Source organism: Lynx canadensis, chromosome D1 (genome assembly GCF_007474595.2).
Source record: "Lynx canadensis isolate LIC74 chromosome D1, mLynCan4.pri.v2, whole genome shotgun sequence".
In the NCBI taxonomy this organism is placed as follows: Eukaryota; Metazoa; Chordata; class Mammalia; order Carnivora; family Felidae; genus Lynx; species Lynx canadensis.
Window position 1 is genome coordinate 62,874,888 of NC_044312.2, and position 26,556 is coordinate 62,901,443.

General features: G+C 36.7%; 1 protein-coding gene and 1 pseudogene across 1 annotated transcript; one reads left to right on the plus strand and one right to left on the minus strand.

Annotated features, from left to right (window-relative positions):
* Positions 1-1,381: 1,381 nt before the first annotated feature.
* LOC115524639 (olfactory receptor 56A3-like) lies at positions 1,382-2,402 on the minus strand. Its single transcript, XM_030331096.1, has one exon. It carries the CDS (start codon positions 2,400-2,402, stop codon positions 1,455-1,457), a length of 948 nt encoding a protein of 315 aa, XP_030186956.1. The 3' UTR covers positions 1,382-1,454.
* Positions 2,403-3,963: 1,561 nt separating this feature from the next.
* LOC115526311 lies at positions 3,964-22,992 on the plus strand (annotated as a pseudogene).
* Positions 22,993-26,556: the final 3,564 nt, after the last annotated feature.

A 26,556-nucleotide genomic window follows, 5' to 3' on the forward strand; every position in this document is an offset into this window, starting at 1 on the left:
ACTCTGCATGTTAATTAAACTGGAATTTAAAAATAAATGAATACAAATAAAAACAAAATAAGTTCATTTAAAAATATTTTTTAAAAAATCATTTAAAACAGTGTTCTAGGTTCTTGTGGTCTATATAGTGACAAAAAGCAAAACGGTTAATGTAGCCTAGAGAAAGTCCTTGACTGTATACTGCTGCCTACACCAGTTCAATAGAAACTGCTCTTGGCATATTTTCTGGGTGGGAATTAACTGAGAAGAACACATCAGCCAGAATAATATCTGCATAGTAAATTGCTAGAGACTTTGTCAGCTTTAGTGCAGATGCCATATTTGACACAACAATTGTACTGAAACTATAACTTGGTAAAATTTACTTTTTTCCACCTTTATCTGCTGTGAACTCTGGTTTATGCAGGGACTATCCTAGTGAATTTAAATGGATATGTGTTTGTGGACCACCACTCTATACCTTTTCAAGTCTCTGTACTATTACAGCACAGGATGCAGTTTGGGTTCTGACTCACTAAATTGGTCATAATGGGAGTTGTTCTTTTTTGGTTCAGGGGCAATACAGGATGCACTGATGAGTAAGTTATTGCTGTGCACAACTGGGGCTCAGTCCCATTGGGAATTCATGAGAGATATTAAAAAACAATATTCTATTTTTGTGTTTTAATATCTAACAAAATTCCCAGAACACAAAGTGTGCCTAGAAACTCTCCAATTAATATGATACAATGTTCAGATAATATGTTTTAAACATTTTAAATTATTATTATGGGATCATGTAGTATAATCCTTATAATTCTTCAGTCATTAACAGAGCTATGTTTGCACACCATAAAGTATGATACCCTAGATCCAAAAGATAAATGTCCAAAGCACAAACACAACGGGGAGGAGAATTTAGAAGCCCCTTAAATCTAATCAGATTCATTGCTAATCACTGCACAATGAGAAACCCATGCAAAATCCCAATCCTCTTGCAATGCACATTTCAAAAGACTGCCCAATTTCAGACCAAATTATAGACCACAAGCAACTTTCCATCATTCAGGACTGAAATTTCACCCCTATGTCTTTGTCTCCAAAATGCTCCCTTCGATAAAAATAAGAATAAAAATACATTGCATATTACACAACTACCCCAAAATATCCAGAGTTGTATAGTCAAGAACACAAAGACATGGCATATTAATAGCTGTATATTCAAGAATAAAATTCTCACTAAGGTACCTGTCCAAGAAATCCCAGTATTTTGTCAAAATAGGATAATGTGCATGGTGGAAAGGCAAAGGGATCAAGGATATTGTTAAAGTAAAAGTGAGAGAAAGGGAAACATACAATGAAACTTCAGTTTTATTAAAGAAGACACAATATCCAATAGCTATGAATTCCAGCCCACTCACCCATCATTGATTCAAAAATCATCCTATATTAGAAATGCAGAGATCTTGTCATTATTAGCACACTTTCTTCAGTAATCTCTGGATTCCTTGCTTGATCTCCTGGGTCCGCACTCCATACACAATGGAGTTGAGGGCTGAGAAGATGACATGGTGGAGGACGTTGAGCAAGACTGGAACATCAGGGGAGACCTTCTTCTTCACCACATGAGTGAGCACGAAGACCAGAAGGATGGTGCTGAAGAAGAGGATAAGGATGAAGTGGGAGCCACATGTGCTCAGGGCCTTGGCCACAGCACCTTCTGCCTTGAGTCTCAGCACAGCTCGCAATATGAGGGTGTAGGAGAGGAAGATGAGGATGAGGTCAGATCCTAGCAGTGTCCAGCCTCCAACAAACTGGTAGATGCGACTAATGGTGACATCATTACAAGAGAGCCTGGAGACAAACATATTGGCACAGATGCAATTGTCAATGACATTTGTCCCACAATAATGGAGTTGGGATGATAGAATGGGGATAGACATTGTAACAATACTATTCCTGGCCAAAATAAAAATGGCAGTCTTGACTACAAATTGGTCGGTGATGATGGATGTGTACCTCAGTGGGTGGCAGATGGCCACATAGCAGTCATAGGCCATGACCATGAATGTGCAGGATTCCATAGCAAAGAACCAATTCATGATGTACATCTGGAGGAAGCAGGCATAGAAACTGATGGACTTGAGGTCAAACCAGAAGATGGTCAGGACCTTGGGGATGACAGTGAGGCAGACAACAATGTCCAGCAGGGAAAGGATACTGAGCAGGTAGTACATGGGCTCATGCAGAGAGACCTCTAGCCAGATGGTGATCAGGAGAACAGTATTGGCCCCCATGGCCAGAAGGAAGAGAAGGCTGAGGGGCAGGGACAACCAGAACTTCCAGCTGGGGGACCTGACAAAACAATTCAGGAGGAAGTCTGAAACCTCAGAGGTGATGGTGCCATTTTGGTGTATTGTCATATTTTGTCATATATATTTCTGCAGCTTTCTTTCAGTGATCTGTAAAATTAGGATAAAAATTAGATACTGACTTAAGACACATGAATTTAGAACAATTTGCTTTAGTTAGGTGAAACTCGTGAGTCCTAGCTGGTCATCCAGAGCCATGTGAATTCATCTGTTTATCCTTTGTGCCATGCTCCAGGGCCACTCCTATCACTAAACAGTATAGAAGACTGAGGTAATATGGTTTGCTTTTACATGTTTGATTTGTTCAAGGTTTATTTTTAATAGAATTGTAATATGTTTGCAGAAACCAAAGAGGAGAAAATTACTTAGAAAACTATTTTTTGGGGCGCCTGGGTGGCGCAGTCGGTTAAGCGTCCGACTTCAGCCAGGTCACGATCTCGCAGTCTGTGAGTTCGAGCCCCGCGTCGGGCTCTGGGCTGATGGCTCGGAGCCTGGAACCTGTTTCCGATTCTGTGTCTCCCTCTCTCTCTGCCCCTCCCCCGTTCATGCTCTGTCTCTCTCTGTCCCAAAAATAAATAAAAAAAAAAAAAAAAAGAAAAGAAAACTATTTTTTGAAAGTTTTTCCCCCAATTTGTCAATTCAACTGTAACCATTTACACAGATAAGGAAACAGAACCTGGCACAAATAGGGACACAGATAAATGTCCCTGGGTCTCATGTCACCCCCATTCTGAGTTTTCAGCTATAGTTTGTTTTAATTACAGATTTAAAAGATGATGCCCTGGGGTGCCTGGGTGGCTCAGTTAGTTAAGCGTCCAGCTATTAATTTCTGCTCAGGCCATGATCTCACAGTTCTGTGTTGACAGCATGGAGCTTTCTTGGGATTGTCTCCTTCCCTCTCTCTGCCTCTCTTCTGATTATATGCTTTCTCTCTCAAAATAAATAAATAAAAACTCAAAAAAAGATGATGCCTTGTAAATAAAGTTAATCTTCATTATCTCTAAACAGTCATTTAATGAGGGAGGTGTGGATCCTGCCAAAAAATTGCTTTTCTCCTTTCTATATATCTTCATATTTGTACGATTCTTAACTTTGGGAAGAAACAATCTTAAGAGGAGAAGAAGCAATTCCACATAGCTTTGTGAGACCGATATCTGCCATCAGACAAGGTGAAAATTTGATTGTTCTGGTTGCAATAGTGTGAGGGTGATGAAGTCTTATCTTTAAAGTTTTTGCATCCCGTTTCTATTTTATTTTTCCATTATTAGTATAATGATCCAGGTACACATTCCTCTGTTTCCAAGCCCAGTTCGATGTTGCCATGTTCTCTAACATTTGACGTCCTCCCCTGGCATTCTGTTAGGTGCTAGGGTCACAATGTTGAAAAAGAAACTGTCCCTTTCTCAAGGAAGCAAACTAAGAGCATTCAGGGAACAATGGGTAAAAATAAGAACAAATGACAGGTCTTGCACAAATAATTAGGAGAATGTAGAGGAGACTGAGTAGGCTGGCGAAAATTAATTTAAATGAAGTGAGGTGGTTCTCTCCTTTACATTATAGGTGAAGGGTTCTAAGGTGCTTGTCCCCCTGAATTGTGAACAAGATTTGAAAGATGACTGAAAGCTGGTCAAAGGTGAGGATCGGGTCTTTGTGGGGTACTTCAAATCATGCAGTCCATTGTAGCTAAATCTATCTACATGCACCAAGGCCTCTGTTAAACCATTACTTTGTGGGTTTAGAAACACTTTTTCATTGGGAGTTTAAATACTTCCCTATTTATTACTCTTGAGGTTCACTATAGAAGATAAATTGCATATTGATTTGGAATTTCTAGAATTCCTAGGGCTTCATCCCATTGAATTATTCAGCATCCAATGAGATATGGTATAATATCACATTACCAACAAGGAAAATTATACCTCACAATTGTATTCACTCATTACTGTATTACGCTGCTCTTCTTGCTTAATACAGTGGGTTGGTTGGAGTAATTTCTAGGATTCCTCTGCATCTCATGAATAATTATAATGATAATGTGTTTGCCCCATCAATTCTATAAAAAGAAAACACAAACTTCACCAGTGATACAATGAATAGTTTTGACAACAGAATCTGATGGAGGAGCAATAGTTTGGCATAGGGGTTAGAGTAGCAAGGAAGACAGTTTTATTAAATCATGAACTCAGATCGGAACAATGTTTTCATACCTCTATGATGAGGAAGTATTAGGAAAGCTGAGGGCAAAGCAAAAGTTAACACCACCCTCCCCCACCCCATGGGGGGGGGGGGCGGCGGCAGTGAGATATGTGTGACATTGCTCAGGCACTCCTGGCTGCCCAAGAACAAAGGAAAGGGGAAAACAAATGGTTAACTGATAGAGACCACAGTCATGGAGAATATGAGTCTCCATCAGTTCACATAAATCATAGTAAATTATAAGAAAAAGGCAATCTTGTCAACAACCTAATCTCCAGAAACCTATAGATTTAGTTTCCCGGAACCCCAGTATCACCCTCCCTTCCACAATGATGTGGGGAACAAAAGCAAGAAGGAAATGGTAGGTATAGTTAAATTCCTTTATAACCTGCAGCCCATTGACAAATACTTGAAGCAAATACACAGTGTAGCATTTCTCCATTAACTCCCTACTGACTTAATGTTAATGCCTGACTAGAGAGAAAACAACCTTAGCTTTACAATAGCAAGGCCTCAGGTATCTTTAACATATGAAAGTCCTTTTGTAGGCCTCCCTTTTGCCTTTACCTCCCTCAACTCCATGGTATATAACTGGTCACTCTTCACAACCCCAGTGCAGCTCTTTCTGCCCATGGGTCCTGTCCCTGTGATTTAATAAAATTATGATAGGGAAATATAGAATAAAATTGGCAGAGAGGGAAAGATGAGGACCTGAGGCCCCTGGATGGGGAAAAACACATTTGGAATAATGCTGGGAGTATCTGACCACAGTAAACCCTCTTGGGTGTAAGGTTCCTCTTAAGACTGTAACAGATGCCGCTATTCCCCCTCAGGTTCCCCTCAGGAATTTGACAAAAGACCTGACGAAAAGCGAGTAGTAGACCATAAAACATATGACGCACAAGGAACGGCATGGCCATAGACCACCCCTCATGTAAAAGAAATGAGCCAATCAAAAAGGAATGAGTTGACATTTAGAGTTACCCAGCCAATAAGGGTCGGACCTGAGAAGAAACAAAGGTGGGAGGGAGGTGGTGACCAAAACCTTATAAAACAAAGACCCTTGCCTACAGTAACAGGCATTCACTTTCAAATGCCCCCTCTCTATAAAGAGAGCTTTCATTCTATTCCTACTTTCTTATATTACTCTAATAAAGTTTTGCCTGCTGCTCATTTTGTGTCTACCTCTTCATTCTTTGAAGCTGCGAGACAAGAAACTCTAGGTATTGAGGTAAAAAAAATCATAAAACAAAATCACCTTTTTGCACCAAACACATCTCAAGAATTCTTTCTTGGCCATCAGCTCCAGACCCCCACGACTCCAAAACCCCATCACTTTAGAAACACTCGTTTTCCTGGAGTGGTTCAAATAGTATTTTTGTTTCCAGATATGATTTTCTATTCCCCAGCTGCAGGCTGCTGTTAAACTCTCCCCATCAGGAGACCCTGTTAGTGTCTGGGGCTTGCTCTCAGAGCTGGAAGGAATGGCATTCCCTTCCAGGGCTCTTCTCTTTACTCCTGATCCTCTGCTTCCCTAAGCAAGGGTTTGTGCAGCTGGTGCCTGCCAGGCATGGCTCCCACATGATATGTAGAAGAGATTTAGATGGCTTCCAATTCTTGTTCTCTTTCTAGCAGAATACATTAGTAGTGACTTTGGCAATTTTGGGATGAATTTTAAACATATTTCATATGTGACTCATAACATTCTGAAGTAGGTAGGTTAAGTACACCATTTTAACAATTTATCTTTTGAAATGGACAACTGAGACTCAGTGATATTATCTGTATTTCCAGCTTAATTAGCAGGTTCTGGATGTGGAAGAAATAAAAGTTAGGTCCAAACCACTGACTATATGAATATACCTGTGTCCTGTGTCACCACAGTGATACAGAAATGCATATCGTATCTGGCATTTTGTTTTATATGTTTCTAGGTTTCTCTTACCTCCACCCCCATGCACATAAAATCCTTGGGCCATTTTCCAGAAATCCGGAATGTCCCTTGTTTTTGCACTTACAACTCTGACTCCTGCTTTCACTGCTCAGATTACAATTTTCTTCTTGTTTCCTTTTACTTTGTGTCATTATTATTATTATTATTATTATGTATTAATTACTAATTATAAGGACCACCTAACTCCAGAAACTCAGAAGTTGAGACATTTCTCCAAAATATTGTTTAGGACGTTACTGAGTGCAACCAGTAATAGATACCTCAATGATTTTCTGGGGATAGTTTTCTGTTTTTACAGCATAGCTTTTAGAAATTCTTTAGATGAAGCTTAATCTGAGGAACTACTTTCTTACTCCCACTGACCCCAAATTGTGGTCTCTGTCTTTAACCTCTAATGTTACTTAGATTAAATTTAATTTCTCCTCCATGATTCAAGCATTTGTGTGCTGATTCTTTGCCTTAAAGGCCCTTCAGTATGTTCAGTTGAAAACTCCAAATCATCTAAATTAAGCTGCAGATGATCACTCTTCAGGCTTTCCACCCCACCCCTATTCATCTCCTATGGACAAATTCCTGCATCTCTGAATCTGGCACCACTCAGTAAAAGATCAGAAAAGGCAACAGAAGGGCCAAAAGGAAGGTCCCAGAACACAGGTTCTTACATTTGCTTCCTGACCTGAGACAGGATGAAATCTCTACAACCTGGTTTGCAGACTGCTTCAGCAGTACTGACTCAGGAATGGAATGGAGCACAAATCTGTACTGAAAAGAAAGGTGTCCCCCATGTTCTGATTAATCTTGGAATAGCTGCCTCGCAGGGGCCCTCTATCCAGACTCACTTACAGAGGATGTGAGCAAGGGTCTGGCTCCACTGATATTGGAGTTCTGGTTAGTTCCTGAACTATCTGGGTGTAGTTATAACTCCAGGGCCTCAGGGACTTTTCCCTCTGGGAACTACTCCATCCCTACTCTATTGTGCCTAAAAAGCCCTCTTGGGACAGACAGGCAGGAAGGAGAAGAAAATGATTTTCTTTCTCTCTAAAAGCAAGGAGCTCTGGTAATCCAGCCCAACATTGACTGTGTGTTCTGTGGACAGTTAATCTCCTGGGTATAGGGGTCTTACATTCATCCATCCATGTTCACAGTCATTTGCACATGCATACTCGATGCCCTCCATGGGTCCAATAAGCTCACTCATAAGTTCTCATGGGCTTCCAACAGACCATTGTTAGATAGGTACCTCCCAAACCATGCTATTGAATGGACTGGTATTAATTTGTCATGACTTTTATGATGGCATCATGATAATAATGATAGAGTAACTTGAAAAATATATTCCTGAGAAAATGCAACGTGCTTTTCTTAAAGAAAATCCTATCATGTTTTTTGTTGTATTGAAAGACTTTTCAAATGTGATGTATATACAGCTGTATACTAGAAAGAATGATTTGTTTATTTTATTTTTCATTTTGAACCTCATGTGAAATATTCATATGCCTCAAATTATGGGAGCAAGCATCATCAGTTCCTTTTTTTTCTTTCTTTATTTTTCATTATTTTTAAAAGTTGATTGTAGTTGACACAGAATGTTGCATTATTAGTCAGTTGTACAACACAGTGATTCAACAAATGTATACAGTTATGCTATGTTCATCATTGGTAGCTACCATCTGTCACCACATAACACAATTACAATACCACTGACTCTGTTCCCTGTGTTGTGGCATCAGCATCAGTTTCTTTAAAGGCCTTCTTTTGCTCTATTTTTATTTCTCTGTCTCCTGCATATCTCAACTTTGCTCCTATTCCTCTTCTCTTTAGAAAAGTGAAAGCCCCAGTGTTCTTATTGTTTTTTTTAATGTTTACTTATTTTTGAGACAGAGACAGAGACAGAGCACAAGCAAGGGAGGGGCAGAGAGAGAAGTAGACACAGAATCTGAAACAGGCTCCAGGCTCCTAGCTGTCAGCACAGAGCCCAATGTGGAGCTCAAACTTATGAACCATGAGATCATGACCTGAGCAGAAGTCTGATGGTCAACCAACTGAGCCACCCAGGCGCCCCAAAGCTCCAGTGTTCTTAAAATGTGTCTTTTCAATTAATTTTAGATATGCTTATGTAGCTACATGTTCATGAGGGTTATTTGGATATTGAATTTTATAAATAATATTGGATAATAAATCTGATGTTATTATTTGTTTTCACTCAATACTAAATCTAAAAAAACTGTCCATGTTGTTCTGCATAAGTCATTCTTTTTCATTGCTTATTCATTTCAATTCCCATTATGTGCATTTTTTATATAAGCAGTCAACACCCGAATGACCTATAATTACTGTTAACGTCAATATCTTTGTATACTTCTTTTTTAGTCCTAAAATAGGTATATGTGTAGGAGTGGGTTTTTTTAGTTATAAAGTAAAAACATTTAATTCCACTAGGAATTACCAAATTTGTCTCCAAAATACTTATAAAATCTCACTAGAAATTTCTATAGTTTAATTCTCTTATAGTTTAATTCTTCACATTCCTTACACCAATTGATGGTATTTTTTTTATGCTTGGAGGATATAAAATAGGATCTCATTATTTTAATATGATTTTCTCCTGATAACTCAGCATTGTTCATATACTGTTTAACCATTTGTGATTGTCATGCTGTGAATTATATTTTGACATCCTTTGCCTGCCTTTTCTATTAATTTTGTTTTTCTTGCATATTTTTGCAAAATCTGCATGCATAATTTATATCTTAGAGCCCCCTTTTCACTAGATTTTCCTAGTATCTCCTCTACTCTATTATGTATCTGTGAGTTTTAGTGTAAACTTTCCATTATCCAATGGAAAATCTTCAATTTGAACAACTTAAACTCCGTTTTACTGTGAATAGATTTTCTCTGGGGATCCTATTTAGGGAACATTTCACAAGATCACAAAGGTGCTTTTGTTTGTTTCATTTGTTTTAATTGTTTTTTTTTTAACTGAGTGGTTATTTTTCATAATAATTTATTCATTTATTTATTTGTTTATTGTTTCAAGTTTTTATTTAAATTCTAGTTAGTTAACATATAAAGTAATATCAGCTTTAGGAGTAGATTTAGGGATTCATCACTTACATAGAACACCCAGTGCTCATCACAAGTGCCCTCAATACCCATCACCCATTTAATCCATCTTCCCACCCGCTTCCCCTCCAGCAATGTTCAGTTTGTTTTCTATAGTTAAGATCCTGTATTATGATTTATCTCTCTTTTTTTTTGTCCCTATGTTCATCTGTTTCATTTATTACATCCCACATATGAGTGAAATCATATGGCATTTTTCTCCAACTGACTTATTTTGCTTAGCAATACTTTCTAGCTCCATCCTTGTAACAGAAGGAAAGATTTCATTCTTTTTGATGGCTGAATAATATTCCATTGTGTACATATACTACCTCTTCTTTATCCATTTATCAGTCAATGGATATTTGGGCTCTTTATGTAATTTGGCTATTGTTGATATTGCTGTTATAAACATCAGGGTGCATGTGTCTCTTCAAATCAGTGTTTTGAATCCTTTGGGTAAATAACTAGTAGTGTAATTGCTGTCTTGTAGGGTAGTTATATTTTTAACTTTTTGAGGAATCTCCATACTGTTTTCCAGAATGGCTTCACCAGTTTGCATTCCCACCAACAGTGTAAGAGCATTCCCCTTTCTCCATATCCAGGTCAATATTTGTTGTTTCCTGAATTGTTAATTTTAGCCATTCTGACAAGTGCGAGGTGATATCTCATTGTAGTTTTGATTTGTATTTCCCTGATGATGAGTGATAGTGAGTATCTTTTTATGTGTTTATTGGCCATCTGTATTTCTTCTTTGAAAAAAAATGTCTTTTCATGTCTTCTGCTCATTTCTTAAGTGGATTATTTTGAAGCGGATGAGTTTTATAATTTCTTTATAGATTTTGGATAAAACCCTTTATCAGATATGTCTTTTGCAAATATCTTCTCCCACTCCATAGGCTGCCTTGTAGTTTTGTTGATTGTTTCCTTCACTGTGCACAGAAACATTTTTATCTTGGTGAAATTCTGAGAGTTCATTCTTGTTTTTGTTTCTCTTGCCTCCAGAGATGTATCTAGCAAGAAGTTGCTATGGCTGATGTCAAAGAGTTTGTTGTCTGTGTTCTCCTCTAGGATTTTGATGGTTTCCTTTCTCACATGTAGGTATTTCATCCATTTTGAATTTATTTTTGTTTGTGGTACAAGAAAGTGGGCCAGTTTCTTTCTTTTGTATGTTTCTGTGCAATTTTCCCAATGAATTTTTTTAAAAGACTGTCTTTTTTCCAATGTATATTACTCCCTGCTTTATCAAAGATTAGTTGACCATATAGTTATGGGTCCATTTCTGGGCTTTCTATTCTGTTCCATTGATCTATGTGTCCTTTTCTGCCAGCACCATACTGTCTTGATGACTACAGCTGAAATATAGCTTAAAGTTTGGAATTGTGATGCCTCCAGCCTTGCTTTTCTTTTTCAAAATTGCTTTGGCTATTCAGAGTCTTTTCTGGTTCCATACAAATTTTAGGATTGTTTGTTCTATGTCTGTGAAAAGTTGATGGTGGCATTTTGATAGGGATTACATTAAATGTGTAGTTTGCTTCAGGTAGTATAGACATTTTCAATAATATTTGTTCTTCCAATCCATGAGCAGGGAATGTTTTCCCATATCTTTTTGTCCTCTTTAATTTCTTTTTTTTTAAATTCTAATTTGTTTTATTTTATTTTATTTTTTTAATTTACATCAAAATTAGTTAGCATATTGTGCAATAATGATATCAGGAGTAGATTCCTTAGTGCTCCTTACCCATTTAGCTCATCCCCCCTCCCACAATCCCTCCAGCAACCCTCAGTTTGTTCTCCATATTTATGAGTCTCTTCTGTTTTGTCCCCCTCCCTGTTTTTATATTATTTTTGTTTCCCTTCCCTTACGTTCATCTGTTTTGTCTCTTAAAGTCCTCATATGAGTGAAGTTATATGATTTTTGTCTTTCTCTGACTAATTTCAATTAGCATAATACCCTCCAGTTCCACCCACGTAGTTGCAAATGGCAAGATTTCATTCTTTTTGATTGCCGAGGAATACTCTAGTGTGTGTGTGTGTGTGTGTGTGAGTGTGTGTGTATCACAACTTCTTTATCCATTCATCCATCGATGGACATTTTGGCTCTTTCCATACTTTGACTATTGTTGATAGTGCTGCTATAAACATGGGGGTACACGTGTCCCTTCAAAACAGCACACCTGTATCCCCTGGATAAATGCCTAGTAGTGCAATTGCTGGGTGGTAGTGTAGTTCTATTTTTAGTTTCTTGAGGAACCTCCATACTGTCTTCCAGAAGGGCTGCACCAGCTTGCATTCTCATTCGATTTCTTTCTTAAATGTTCTATAGTTTTCAGAGTACAGAACTTTTACCTCTTTGGCTGGGTTTATTCCTAGATATCTTATGGCTTTTGGTGCAATTATAAATGGGGTTTGATTTCTCTTTGTGCTGCTTCATTATTGGTGTATAGAAACGCAACAGATTTCTGTACGTTGATTTTGTATCCTGGGACTTTGCTGAATTCATGTATCAATTCTAGCAATGTTTTGGTGGAGTCTTCAGGGTTTTCTACATAGAGCATCATGTCATCTGCAAAGAGTGAAATTTTGACTTATTCCTTGCTTATTTGGATGCCTTTTATTTATTTTTGTTGTCTGATTGTTGTAAGTAGGACTTCTAGTACTATGTTAGATGACAATGGTAAGAGTGGACATCCCTGTCTTGTTCCTGACTATAGGTGGAAAGCTGTTTTTCCCCATTAAGTATGGTATTAGCTGTGGGTCTTTCATGCATGGCCTTTATGATGTTGATATATGTTCCTTCTATCCCTACTTTATTGAAGGTTTTTATCAAGAATTGATGTTGTACTCTGTCAAATTTTTTTTCTGCATCTATTGACAGGACCATATGGTTCTTATCCTTTATTTTATTAATGTGGTGTATCAGACTGAATGATTGATGAATACTGAACCACCCCTGTGGTCCAAGAATAAATCCCACTTGCTCATGATTAATAATTCTTTTAATGTAATGTTGGATGTAAATTGTTAGTATCTTGTTGAGAATTTTTGAATCCATGTTCAGCAGGGATATTGGCCTGTAATTTTCCCTTATACTGGGGTCTTTGGTTTTGGAATAAAGGTAATGCTGGCTGGTTTTCTTTCCATTTCTTTTTGTTTGTCTGTTTGTTTGTAGCAGTTTCAGAAGAATAGATATTAACTCTTCTTTAATTGTTGGCAGAATTCCCTTGGGAAGCCATCTGGCCCTGGACTTTTGTTTTGGGGGAGATTTTTGATTACTCATTCAATTTCTCCACTGGTTATTAGTCTGTTCAAGTTTTCGGTTTCTTCCTGTTTCAGTTTTGGTCATTTATATGTTTCTAAGAATTATTTGATTTCTTCCAGATTATCTAATTTGCTGGCATATAATTTTTAATAATATTCTCTTATAATTTATTGTATTTCTGTCGTGTTGGTTGTGATCTCTCCTCTCTCATTTGTGATTTTATTTATTTGGGTAATTTCTCTTTTCTTTTTGATAAGTCTGCCTAGGGGGTTACCAATTTTACTAATTCTTTCAGAGAACCACCTCCTGGTTTAATTGATCTGTTCTACTGTTTTTTATTTGTCTGTTTCTATATCATTTATGGCTGCTCTAATCTTTATTATTTCCCTTCTTTTGTTGGCTTTAGACTTAATTTGCTGTTCTTTTTCTAGCTCTAGCTCTAAGGTTAGGTTGTGTATTTGAGACTTTTCTTGCTTCTTGAGTAGTGCTATATTGCTGCCTACTTCCCACTTATGACTGCTTTTGGTGCATCTCAAAGATTTTGGATCATCATGTTTTCATTATTGTTTGTTTCTATGTATTTTTTATTTCTCCTTTAAGGTCCTGGTTGTCCACACATTGTTTAATCTCATGTTTTTTTGTTTTTTTGTTTTTTTGTTTTTGTTTAGAGCTTTTTTTTTATGTATATGAAATTTATTGACAAATTGGTTTCCATACAACACCCAGTGCTCATCCCAAAAGATGCCCTCCTCAATACCCATCACCCACCCTCCCCTCCCTCCCACCCCCCATCAACCCTCAGTTTGTTCTCAGTTTTTAAGAGTCTCTTATGCTTTGGCTCTCTCCCACTCTAACGTCTTTTTTTTTTTTTTAACCTCCATACTTCTGTGGTCTTTCCAAACATTTTTTTGTCATTGACTTCAAGTTTCATAGTGCTGTGGTCTTTCAGACCACATGCTTTAATATGCATATTATTATCTCAATCTTTTTGTATTTGTTGAGGCCTGATATGTGAACTGGTGTGTGATCTATTCTAGAGAATGTCCTGTGTGCACTCAAAAAGAATGAATATTCTGCTGCCTTAGGATGAAATGTTCAGAATATGTGTTAATTCCATCTGGTCTAGGGTGTCATTCAAAGCCATTATTTCCTTGTTGTTTTCTGCTTAGATGATCTGTCCACTGATGTGAATGTTAAATTCCCCTACTATTATTATGTTATTATCAATGAGTTCCTTTATATATGTTAATTGTTTTACATATCTGGGTGTTCCAAGTTGGGGGCATAATTATTTACAATTGTTAGGCCTTCCTATTGGATAGACCCTTCTATTATGATATAGTGCCTTTCTTCAACTCTTGTTACAGTCTTTGGCTTAAAAAACTTATTTGTATGATATAAGTATTTTACTCCAGTAACGTGGTTTGTGTAAGCAAGTTAGGGAGCCAGTGTTGGTGCCTTGCTACTTCCTGTAGGTGGCTCTGTGTTTATGTTGGGAGTTAGGGGAGGAAAATAGTGCCAGCCAGCTCCTTTATCCTGGAGAGGTGACTCTGTGAATGTGCCATATCTGGGATACCCTGAGAACAGCAAATACTCTGAATACTCTCCCTCTGTGTGTACTCCAGGCGTTCGTCAAATCATTATTTGCACGCTGTCTGCTCCTGGGTTATTTGCTTTTCTTCTCTCCAGGAGCAAGGCAATGCCTTCTGAGATCTATCCCAGCTAAGCCCACTGACCTTTAAAACTCCATGTTTTAATCCCACCATTTTCAAGAATTGAGCCCATCTCATTTCCTCAATCGCTATATGTTAACTAACTAGAATTTAAATAAAAACTTAAAAAAAAAGAAATAAATGAAATAGAGACTAAAAAACTAATAGGTGAGATCACTGAAACCAAGAGTTCATTGTTTGATAAGAGAAACAAAATTATAAACCTTTAGGCAGACTCGCCAAGAAAAAAAGAGGAAGGACCCAAATAAGTAAAATCAGAATGAAAGAGAAGTGACAACTGATACCACAAAAAAATATATATTACAACAAAAAATACATGTCAACAATTGGAAAACCTAGAAGAAATGGATAAATTTCTAGAAAGATGCACTCTTTCAAAACTGAATCAAGTAGAAATACAAAATAAGAACAAGAAGAAGAAGAAATATAGAATCTAAATAGACCAATCACCAGGAATGAAATTGAGTCAGTAGTCAAAAGACTACCAAAAAATAAAAGTACAGGACCAGATGGATTCACAGGTGAATTACACTAAACACTTAAAGAGTTAATACTTCTTAATCTCACATTTTTCTGAAAAATAGAAGCAGAAGGAAAGCATCCAAGTATATTCTATTAAGCCAGCATTATCCTGATACCAAAACCAGATAAATACACTTACAAAACAAGAGAACTAAATGACAGTATCTCTAATGAACATAGATGCAAGAATCCTGAACAAAATACTAGCAAATCAAATCCAACAATACATTAAAAAAATCATTCCCTATAGCCAAGTAGGATTTACTTCCAGGATGCAAGGTTGGTTCAAAAATTGTAAATTAATCAACATGATATATCACATCAAAAAAGAAAGGATAAAAACCACATGATCATTTCAATAATAAAGAAAAAGCATTTAACAAATTGCAACATCCATTCATGGTAAACCCCCTCACAAAGTAGGTTTGGAAGGAGCATACTTCATCATAATAAAGGCATTATATGAAAAACCCACAGTGAACATCATATTCTGTGAAGAAAAATGGAGAGCTTTTCCCCTGAGGTCAGGAACAAGACAAGGATGTCCACTCTTGCCACTTTTATTCATCATACTGCTACAAGCATTCAGACAAGGAAAAGAAGTAAAAGGTATCCAAATTGTGAAGGAAGAAGTAAAACTTTCACTATCTGCAGATGACATGATATTATATATTAATAACCAGAAAGACTCCACTAAAATAGTACTAGAAGTAATAAATGAATTCAGGAAAGTCATAGGATACATAATCAGTATATGGAAATCTGTCACATTTCTACACTCGAATAATAAAGTAGCAGAAAAAGAAATTAAGAAAACAATCTCATTTACAATTGTACCCAAAATAATAAGACATGTAGGAATAAACTTAACCAAGGAGGTGAAAGACCTATTATCTGAAAACAATAAAACATGATGAAAGAAATTGAAGATGAGGAAAAAAATGGAATGGTATTCCATGCTCATGGAATTAGCAAATATTGTTAAAATGTCCATTCTATTCAAAGCAATATATAGATTTAATGCTATCCTTATCAAAATACCAACAGCATTTTTCTCAGAACTAGAACAAAGAATCCTAAAATCTCAGTAGAATTACAAAAGACCCCAAATACACAAAGCAGTCTTGAAAAGAACAATACTGGAGGTATCAGAATCTCACATTCACAGATATACTACAAAGCTGTAGTAATCAAAACAGTTTGGCCCTGGCACAAAAACAGACATATTGAACAATGTAACAGAGGAGAGACCAGAAATAAACCCACACACAATTACATGGTCAATTAGCTATTTAAAAAGAGGAAAGTATATGCAAAGGGGAAAATACAGTCTCTTCAACAAATGGTGTTGGGAAAACTGGACAGCTACATCCAAAAAAGGGAAACTGTACCACTTTCTTACACCATACATAAGAAACCCAAAATGAATAAAAGATCTAAATGTGAGTCCTAAAACCGTAGTATTCACAAGTATAGTATTTTTCTAGGTATGTTTCTAAGGCAAAGTAAACAAAAACAAAAATAAACTCTTAGAACTACATCAAAATAAAAAACTTCTTCACAGCAAAGGAAGTAATGAACAAAACTAAAAAAACAACCTACCTAATTGGAGAAAATATTAGCAAATTATATTTCTAAGAAGGGGTTAATATCCAAATATCTACAGAACCTATACAACTGAACACCAAAAAACAAAAACAAAAACAAAAAAGCCCTCAAATAATCCAACTAAAAATGGCAGAAGACATGAACAGACATATCTCAAAAAAAGACATAAAAATGGCCAAGAGGCAATTGAAAAGATGCTCAATATTTTGAGCTCATTCATCATCAGGAAAATGCAAATCAAAACCACAATGAGATATCACCTCACACTTGTCACAATGGCTAAAATCCAAAACGCAAGAAACAGTAAGTGTTGGTGAGGATGTGGAGAAAAAGAAATCACTTGTTAATTTTAGTGGGAATGCAAACTGGTGCAGGCACTGTGGGAAACAGTATACAAGTTTCTCAAAAAATTAAAAATAGAATTACCATATGACAAAGTAATTGTATTGCTGGGTAGTTGCCCAAAGAGTTTGAAAACACTAATCTGAAAAGATATATGTACCATTCTGTTTATTGCAGCATTATTTACAATAGCCAAATTACGTAAGTAGCTCAAGTGTTCATTGCTAGAAGAATGGATTAAGATGTGTTGTACATATAGAATGGAATATTATTCAGTCATAAAAAGAATGAGATCTTGCCATTTACAACAAGATGGATGGATCTAGAGTTCATATTGCTAAGTGAAGTAAGTCAGTCAGAGACAGACAAATCCCGTATATTTTCACTTATATGTAGAATTTAAGAAACAATAATGAAGAGAGACAAAAATAAATAAATAAAACCCTCAGAACAATATGAAGAACAAACTGGTGGTTACCAGAGATGAGGTGGGTGGGTGGGGGAATGCGTGAAATAGGTAAAGGGGATTAAAAGTACACTTATCATGATGATCACTGAGTAATATATAGAATTATTTAATCACGATATTGTACACCAGAAACTAATGTAACACTGTATGTTAATTAAAGTGGAATTTAAAAATAAATAAAGGATCACTCTCTTGTACTTCCATAACACCATGAGCACATCTTATTTTGGTGAGCCACACTATACTGCTATTCTCCTGTCTGACATTTTTGTGCCCTACTTTATTCAATGAGTTATCCCAAAGGCAGAGATGAATCATATTTGATATTTTCTCCCAAGGTCAAATACAGTGATTGACAATCTGACTAACCAGATTATTATGTTATTTCCCATCCTTTTTTAATTTAGTTTGATACTTTCCACAAAGCTTCTTACATGGTTCTCCACAAGCTTAAATGATTTATTAACAAGTTTCTTCTTTTTTAGCTACTTGTTGGCCTCTTCAAAGATGGGATCAAATGTCATATTATCCTCCAGCAACATCTGCTCTGCTGACATATCCAAGTACTTCCAGAACTGTTTTGTCAGGTTCCCAGCTGGCAGCACTGATACCTTTCATGCCCTATTCCTCCTGGCTATGGGGCCAGTGTCACCTTCCTGATCACTGTCTTGATTCCAAATAAGCAACCAGATCCTTAGAAGTTCCTCACCTAGTATTTCATTGATCAAGGACAGAAAGTCAAGGTCCTTCCTGTCTTTTAGGAAAACGTATACTCTTTGTAGAGCTGATACTAATGTTACTAGCTGATGCTAGTGTTACTGCAACCACTGCTAAACTCCGGATGACATGGTTTGTATGAAGTCCTCTTTTGTGTTTATTTAAGATGGTTTTGAAACGCTCATCAGATAACTGCATGCAACGAAATAGTGATCACTGAAAACTAATAATTATTTAACATCTTAGCAGTTTAAAAAACATCTAGAATGGTGGTTGCCAGGGGCAGAAGGGAGGAGGTCATGGAAGTTATTGTTTAATGGGTACAGAGTTTCAGCTTTGCAAGATGAAGAGAGTTCTGGAGATGGATCCTGGTGATGGTTGCGCAGCAAAATGGATGCACTTAATATCAATGAACTGTATATTAAAATGGTTAAGATAATAAATTTTGAGTCATGTGTATTCTACCACAATAAAAAGCTGGAAAAAAGAAATACAATTTTAGCAGCTAATATAAATAATTCAATAGTAATTTTAGTAATTTTTAACAATTTAACATCTTCAAAACCTCCATCAAGTTCAATTTAAAGCATTATTAAGACATCTTCACTAGTGTCTTCATTATTTACCACACTTTACTCCTGTGGCCTATTGACACACGCATATTGAAACACACACCCATTGTTTTCATTGTAATAGTCATATTGATCTTTAAGATCATTTCTTTCTCTTTGGTACCTGAAGTTAGACCATGATATCTAAGTGTATATATTTATTTTATTTTATTTTTTAAAGTTCATTTATTTCTGACAGAAAGAGAGAGAGTGCGAGCATGAGCTAGGGAGGGGCAGAGCGAGAGGGAGACACAGAATCTGAAGCAGGCTCTAGGCTCTGAGCTGTCTGCACAGAGCCGGATGCAGGGCTCAAACTCACGGACCATGAGATCATGACCTGGGCCGAAGTTGGATGCTTAACCAACTGAACCACCCAGGCGCCCCAACTAAGTGTATATATTTAGATATATCCAGGTGTACACTTTTTTGATTTCTCTCACCCAGGATTTATTGAAAAATTTTTTAAGTTTATTTTTTATTTTGTGTGGGAGAGAAAGCACAAGTGTGGGAGGGGCAGAGAGAGAGCAACAGAGAGAATCCCAAGCAGATTTTGTGATGACAGCAGACAGCCTGGTGCAGGGCTCAAACTCATGAACCTGAGATCATGACCTGAGCCAAAGTCGATGCTTAACCGACTGAGCCACACAGGTGACCCTTACTGGAATTCTTGAATCTGATTACTGATGTAGTCTCTCCTGAAAAGTTCAGATGTTTCTGTCTCATTCTCTTTCTTCTTCAACTGGGAACTCTTATTAAATGTATTAAACATGCTCATCCCATCTATTTCTCTTATATTTTCTTCATTTTTTTCCCATATGGTTTTATTTTATTTCCATCTTCATTGTCAGTAGATTCTTCTGACCACCTCTGATACTTTACTGACTCTACCATTAGCTGGCCCTAATCTACTGTTTAATTTAGTTCTTATTGTTGATATTCTGTTTTTCAAGTATATCTGGTTCTTCTTCAAATCTGCTTTGTTATGTTTTAGAGATTCCAGTGCCCTGAGAAAAATATTAATTCTGGACATCATCTTCTTAATCCCAGGAAAACAGAAAAGATAGAGGGACTCTGAGCAGTCAGAATCCCATATTTTGCTCTTTACATGTTTGCATTTTCTGTGTATCCATTGGAGCTTCATTCTAAAACATTTCTCAAGTTCTATCTTCTAGGTCACTAACTATCTTTCCAAGTGTGGCTAATCTATTCTTAAATCTGTCTCTTGCAATGTTAATTATTTTATTTTTTTCATTGTTGGAGAAAGGACTGATTCTCCTTTCTGTGTGTTTATTTTGTTGTGTATATTTTAAAGCTTTTCTTTTTTTTTCTTTTTTTAAATGTTTGTTTATTTTTGAGACAGAGACAGAGTATGAGCAGTGGGGAGGTAGAGAGAGAGAGAGAGGCAGACACAGAATCCAAAGCAGGCTCCAGGCTCTGAGCTGTTAGCACAGAGCCCAACTCGGGGCTCAAACTCACAAGCCGTGGGATCATGACATGAACTGAAGTTGGATACTTAACCGACTGAGCCACCCAGGCTCCCCTAAAGCTTTTCTTTCATTACCTAAAACCCAGTAGGGCTAGGTAATGAACAAAATAATTTTGTTCAATATCTTTTATCAAATAAGTAATATCTTAAGTTTTTGTAGATTGGATTTGGCTATCATTTTTGTGGGCCTATACTCATTTTTTAAATTAAAAAATTTTTTTGATGTTTCTTTATTTTTGAGAGAGAGAGAGAACATAAGCAGGGGAGGGGCAGAGAGAGAGAGAGACAGAATCCGAAGCAGGTTCCAGGCTCAGAGCTATCAACACAGAGCCTGACACAGGGCTTGAACTCATGAACCATGAGACCATGACCTGAGCCGAATTCAGACGCTCAACTGACAGAGCTACCCAGGTGCCCCATCATTTTTTTTTTAATTAATTGTCTTTTTACCACAAGCAACTCAATTTCTTCAGAAGTTTTTGTGCTGAAATTCTTTGAGGCCTGAGATGAAGTTTCTTTCTCAAGAAAGGATTTGGGCTTGTTTCTGTTATTTTCTGAAACCACCACCAATCCAGGATAACTTTAAATTCCTTTCTGAGACAAACAGTTGGTGTGAACACAGGCTGCCAAGTCAAAAGAGAACCAGCCAGTAGTTCAGGATTTACAGGGAAGATTTCTACTATATAACAAGCTTTGAGGTTATTTGAAGTTCCAGGTATAAGTGAGGGATGAAGATGAAGGAGTGGGGTTATTACTAGTGCCCACCTTTTTATTCAGGATGTAGTGTTGTAAAGCCCTATCTAAATGGGAGATCCTCTGCTACATTCTCCACCTGCTTGAGCCTAGATTTATCTTCTGTCCCTGGAGTTTAGATTTCAAGCTCCCCTAGGTAATGAAGACAGGTGCTTAAGTTTATAGAGTGCTGCAAGTGCTCGTGGGTTGAAAGCCAACATCAATATTTGATTTTGATGTCTGGATTTTATTCAATCCTTAGCCTGATAATTCTTTCTTTTTTACTTGTTCATGGGTGTATTCAAGATATTAAAATATAAATAATAGGTGTAAGTATAGGTATAAGTGTAGGTATGGATATGGGTATGGGTATTGATAAAGATAGAGATTAGATATAGACATAACCATAGAAATAATTTGTATACCTTTTCATCAGGAGATTTGCTCTAAGTACCCCAGTTCATCATGTCACTGGATACTATCACTTTTACTTCCTTAAAATCTTGAAAATGAATCCCATCTAACCTTTGGAATGCATTTCTGTTCATTTTAAAATTTAAACTGAAATGTTTCATTAGCCTTTGAGTTTATGTATTTAATTTAAATAACATTTGATGTTTAAATAATTTCTGATTCATTAAATATTAACCAAGCAAACTGAAAATATACATTCACATAAGAGAAAGATAAAACACAGATGAAATAACAAAGATGTGGAAACATTATATTATATATTCAACAAATGTCTATTAGCCACCTCTTATATGTCAAAAAATATGCTAGGCACAAGGGCTGTGGGGTGGATGAAGTGGACTATGTACTTACCCTTATGGATTTTACAAGCTAAGTACATAGCCATTAGAGTATAATAGATTTACTCCTCTCTTCTGCAACTACTCAAAGACATCTGCCTCACTAAAGTCACTGCCAATGCTGCCTTAGAATAGCAGCTCCTTCTCTATTGAAGTCTCAGACTTCATCCTGAATTGCTTTGTCAGGTCCCCCATCTGGAAGCATTGGTTGTCTCTGCCCCTCAGCCTCCTCTTCCTCCTGGCCATGGGGCCAATGCCACCCTCCTGATCACCATCCAGATCAGGATGGAGGTCTCTTGGCATAAGCCCATGTACTACCTGCTCAGCCTCCTCTCCCTGCTGGACATCATGCTCTGCTTGTCTGTCATCCCCAAGGTCTTGGCCATCTTCTGGTTTGACCACAGGCCCATCAGCTTCTCTACCTGCTTCCTCCAGATGTTCATCATGAATTCCTTCCTGCCCATGGAATCATGCACCTTCCTGGCCATGGCCTATGACCGCTATGTGTCCATCTGTAAGCCTCTCTACTACCCATCCATCATCACGGACCAGTTTGTAGGAAAGGCTGTTCTCTTCATCTTGGCCTGGAACACATTTCTTACTGCACCTATTCCCATCCTCTCTGCCCAGCATCATTACTGTGGAAAAATTATAACTGAGAACTGTATGTGTGCCAATCTCTCTGTGTCCAAGCTCTCCTGTGATAACATTGCCTTTAACAGAATTTACCATTTAGTTGTAGCCTGGACTCTTCTGGGCTCTGACCTCATCCTCATCATTTTCTCCTATACTTTCATCCTATGAGCCGTTCTTAGACTCAAGGCAAAAGGGGCAGCTGCCAAAGTTCTGAGCACTTGTGGCTCTCACTTCATCCTCATCCTCTTCTTCAGTACCATCCTGCTGGTTTTTGTTTTTACCCACATTGCCAAGAAAAAAATTTCCCCTGATATCCCTGTCTTACTTAATGTGTTATACCATGTAATTCCTGCAGCTCTCAACCCCATTGTCTATGGGGTACGAACGCAGGAGATTAAAGAGGGGATTAGGAAATTGCTGAGGAGGGTGAGAGCAGCAAGTAATTGTGTTCTAGCTTGACTTTTCTTAACCAAAATACTCAAAATCATTATTGGAACACAGGGACTTGGAGATAAAATTACAGTCCTAATCCTCTCTCTGGACATGCCTGATGATATGAATTACATGGTTTTTCTCTTACCCACAGGTACATCACATTTCTTACATTCCATCATTTTCTGGAAGTGACTAAGGATACAGATGTATATATAATCTCTCATCATGGCACCCAGCCCAGAAGTTATGAATTTTGATGAATCAAGCATCACACCTCACTGTCTGCTCCTGATTAAATCCCTTTTAGAGTCAGTGTAATGGATGTGTGGTTGATGGGAAGTATCAGTACTTAAAGATAGTGCATTGACTTTGGAAAAGCAAGTAAAATTTAAAAGCAACTGCTAAAAAATGCTGAAAATAACCATTAGGTTTTAACCTTTCCCTCAGGCATTTAAATATATTTATTGAAAGCTATTTTATGTCTAGCACAGAACTAGAAAATGGGATTCTAACATACATAAATCTTGGTCCTGTTACTCAAAAAGGTCCAATGAAAATTTCAAAAGTTAGAATTAAGAGTTAGATTAAAACACATAAATAAGCCCAGAAGAGAGATAAATTTTGTTCCTGTAGGTGGGACTCCTTTACCTACCTAACCTCCTCCTTCAGACCCCCAGTCAGAACTGCCTCCCTAAGAGCTGCTTAAAAACATGAACTATAGTCCTGTCTCTGGAGCTTTTTGCTTATTGTTCCTCTGTCCACATAGTTCCGTCCCCCAGGTCCACTGGGTCTCCCTGACCACAGTATTTAAAATAGTATCCAACAATATTCCCCCCAAACACAAACAATGTCCTTATACCTTCTCTGTTTTCCTGTTTTGCACAGAATTTATCACTATTTAATGAACCTACATTTACTCATTTATTTGTTTAGTCAGCCTACATTCACTAAAATTTAAGCAGTAGAAGGGCAAGAATTTTTGTCTTTTATGTTCACTGTTGTATTTTGAGTGTGCAAACAGTGCTCAGTGTATGGCATAGACCAATGAATGTTTATGAAATTAATGACTGAATACATGTTGAATAAATGATTGAATGTATGCTGGTTATCCAAAAATGAGACAAAACAATTGTAAATATTTATGTACCCAAAATGAGAACACCCAAATATATAAAACAATTAATTATAATATACAGGAACTAATTGATAATAATACAAAAATAGGGTACTTTAACTCTCCACCTCCAGCAATGGATATATCATCTAAGTAGAAAATCAACAAAGAAACAATGGCTTTGATTGACACACTGGACCTGATGGACCTAATAGGTGTATTCAGAACATTCCATCCTAAAACAGCAGAATACACATCCTTTTAAAGTCTACATGGAACATTTTCTAGAACAGATAACGTATTAGATCATAAAACAGGCCCCAACAAATACAAAAAAGACTGAAATCATACCATGCACCTTTTAGGACACAACACTATGAAACTAGAAGTCAACCACAAGAAAAAATTTGGAAAGACCACAAATACATAGAAGTTAAGCAACACAAAATCTACTAAACAATTAATGGGTCAACCAGGAAATCAAAGAAGAAATAAAAAATACATTGAAACAAATGAAAATGAAAACACAACAGTCCAATACCTTTGGGATGCAGCAAAAGTGGTCCTAAGAGGGAAATAGATAGCAATACAGGCTTCCTCAAGAGTTGGAAGAAAACTAAAAAAAAATTAGAACAGATCAATGAAACCAGGAGATGGTTCATTGAAAAAAATTAATAAAATAGATAAGCCTCTAGCTGGACATATCAAAAAGAGAAAAGATCCAAATAAACAAAATCACAAATGAGAGAGGAGAAATAACAGTCAACACCGTAGAAATACAAAAAATTATGAGAGAATATTATTAAAAACTATATGCCAAGAAATCGGACAACCTGGTACAAATAGGTAAATTCCTACAAACATATAAACTTCCAAAAATTAACAGAAAAAAATAGAAAACTTGAACAGACTGATAACCAACAAAGAAATTAAATCAATAATCAAAACAATCCCAACAAACAAAAGTCTGGGGCCAGATGGCTTCACAGGTGAATTTTATAAAACATTTAAAGAAGAGTTAATATGGGGCACCTGGGGGGCTCAGTCAGTTGAGTGTCGACTCTTGCTTTCAGTTCAGGTCATGATCCCAGGGTGGTGGGATCAAGCCCCACATTGAGCTCTGCACTGAATGTATAGCCTGCTTATGATTCACTCTCTCTCTCTCTCTCTGCCCCTCTCCCTTAGGCTTTCTCTCTATATAAAATAAAAAAGAAGAGTTAATATTTATTTTTCTCAAACTATTCCAAAATATGGAAAGGAAAAAAAACACACAAATTTATTCTATGAGCCAACATTACCCTGATACCAAAACCAGATAAAGCCTCCACTAAAAAAGAAACCTATAGGCCAATATCCCTGATGAACATGTATGCAAAATTTCTCAACAAAATACTAGGAAATCAAATCTAACAATATCTTTAAAAAATCATTCCCCACTATCAAGAGTGATTTATTCCTGGTTTGGTGGTTTAATATTGGCAAATCAATCAATGTTATAGAGCACATTAATAAAAAAAAAAAAAAAGAAGAACCATATGATCATTTAAGCAGAAGCAGAAAAACCATTTGACAAAGTACATTAACTGATGGTAAAACAAACAAACAAAGAAACAAAAACCTCACAACAGTAGTTTTAGAGAGAAAATACTGAAACATAATAAAGGCCATCTATAAAAAACCCACAACTAATATCATCCTCAGTGAGGAAAACCTGAGAGCTTTTCCTCTATGGTCAGGAATAAGACAGGTATATCCACTCTCACCACCGTTATTTAACATAGTACTGGAAGTCATAGCTAGAGCAATCAGACAACAAAAATAAGTAAAAGGCATCCAAATCAGCAAGGAAGAAATAAAAGTATTTGCAGATGACACGACACTACACATAGAAAACCTGAAAGACTCCACCAAAAAAAAAAAAAAATGGCTAGAACTGATAAATGAAATCTTTAAAGTCACAGAATGCAAAATCAACATACAGAAATATAATAAAGCAACAGAGAGATTAAGAAAACAATCCCATTTACAACTGCACCAAAAACAATAAGATAGGAATAAGCCTCCCAAAGAGATGAAAGAACTATATTCTGAAAACTATAAAATACTCATGAAAGAAATAAAAGAGGACACAAAGAAATGGAAAAACATTCCTTGCTCATGGATTGGAAGAATAAATATTGTTAAAATGTCTATGCTTCTCAAACAACCTATACAGTTAACACAATCCTTATCAACATGCAAATATCATTGTTTATAGCGCTAGAATAAACAATCCTAAAATTTCTATGAAACCACAAAAGACCCCAAATAGCCAACGCAAACTTGAAAAAGAAAATCAAAGCTAGAGGAATCACAATTTCTAACTTCAATTTATGTTACAATGCAGTAGTGATCAAAACAGTATGGTACTGACACAAAAACGGACTCAGAGAAGGCACCTGGGTGGCTCATTCAGTTAAGTGTCTAACTTCAGC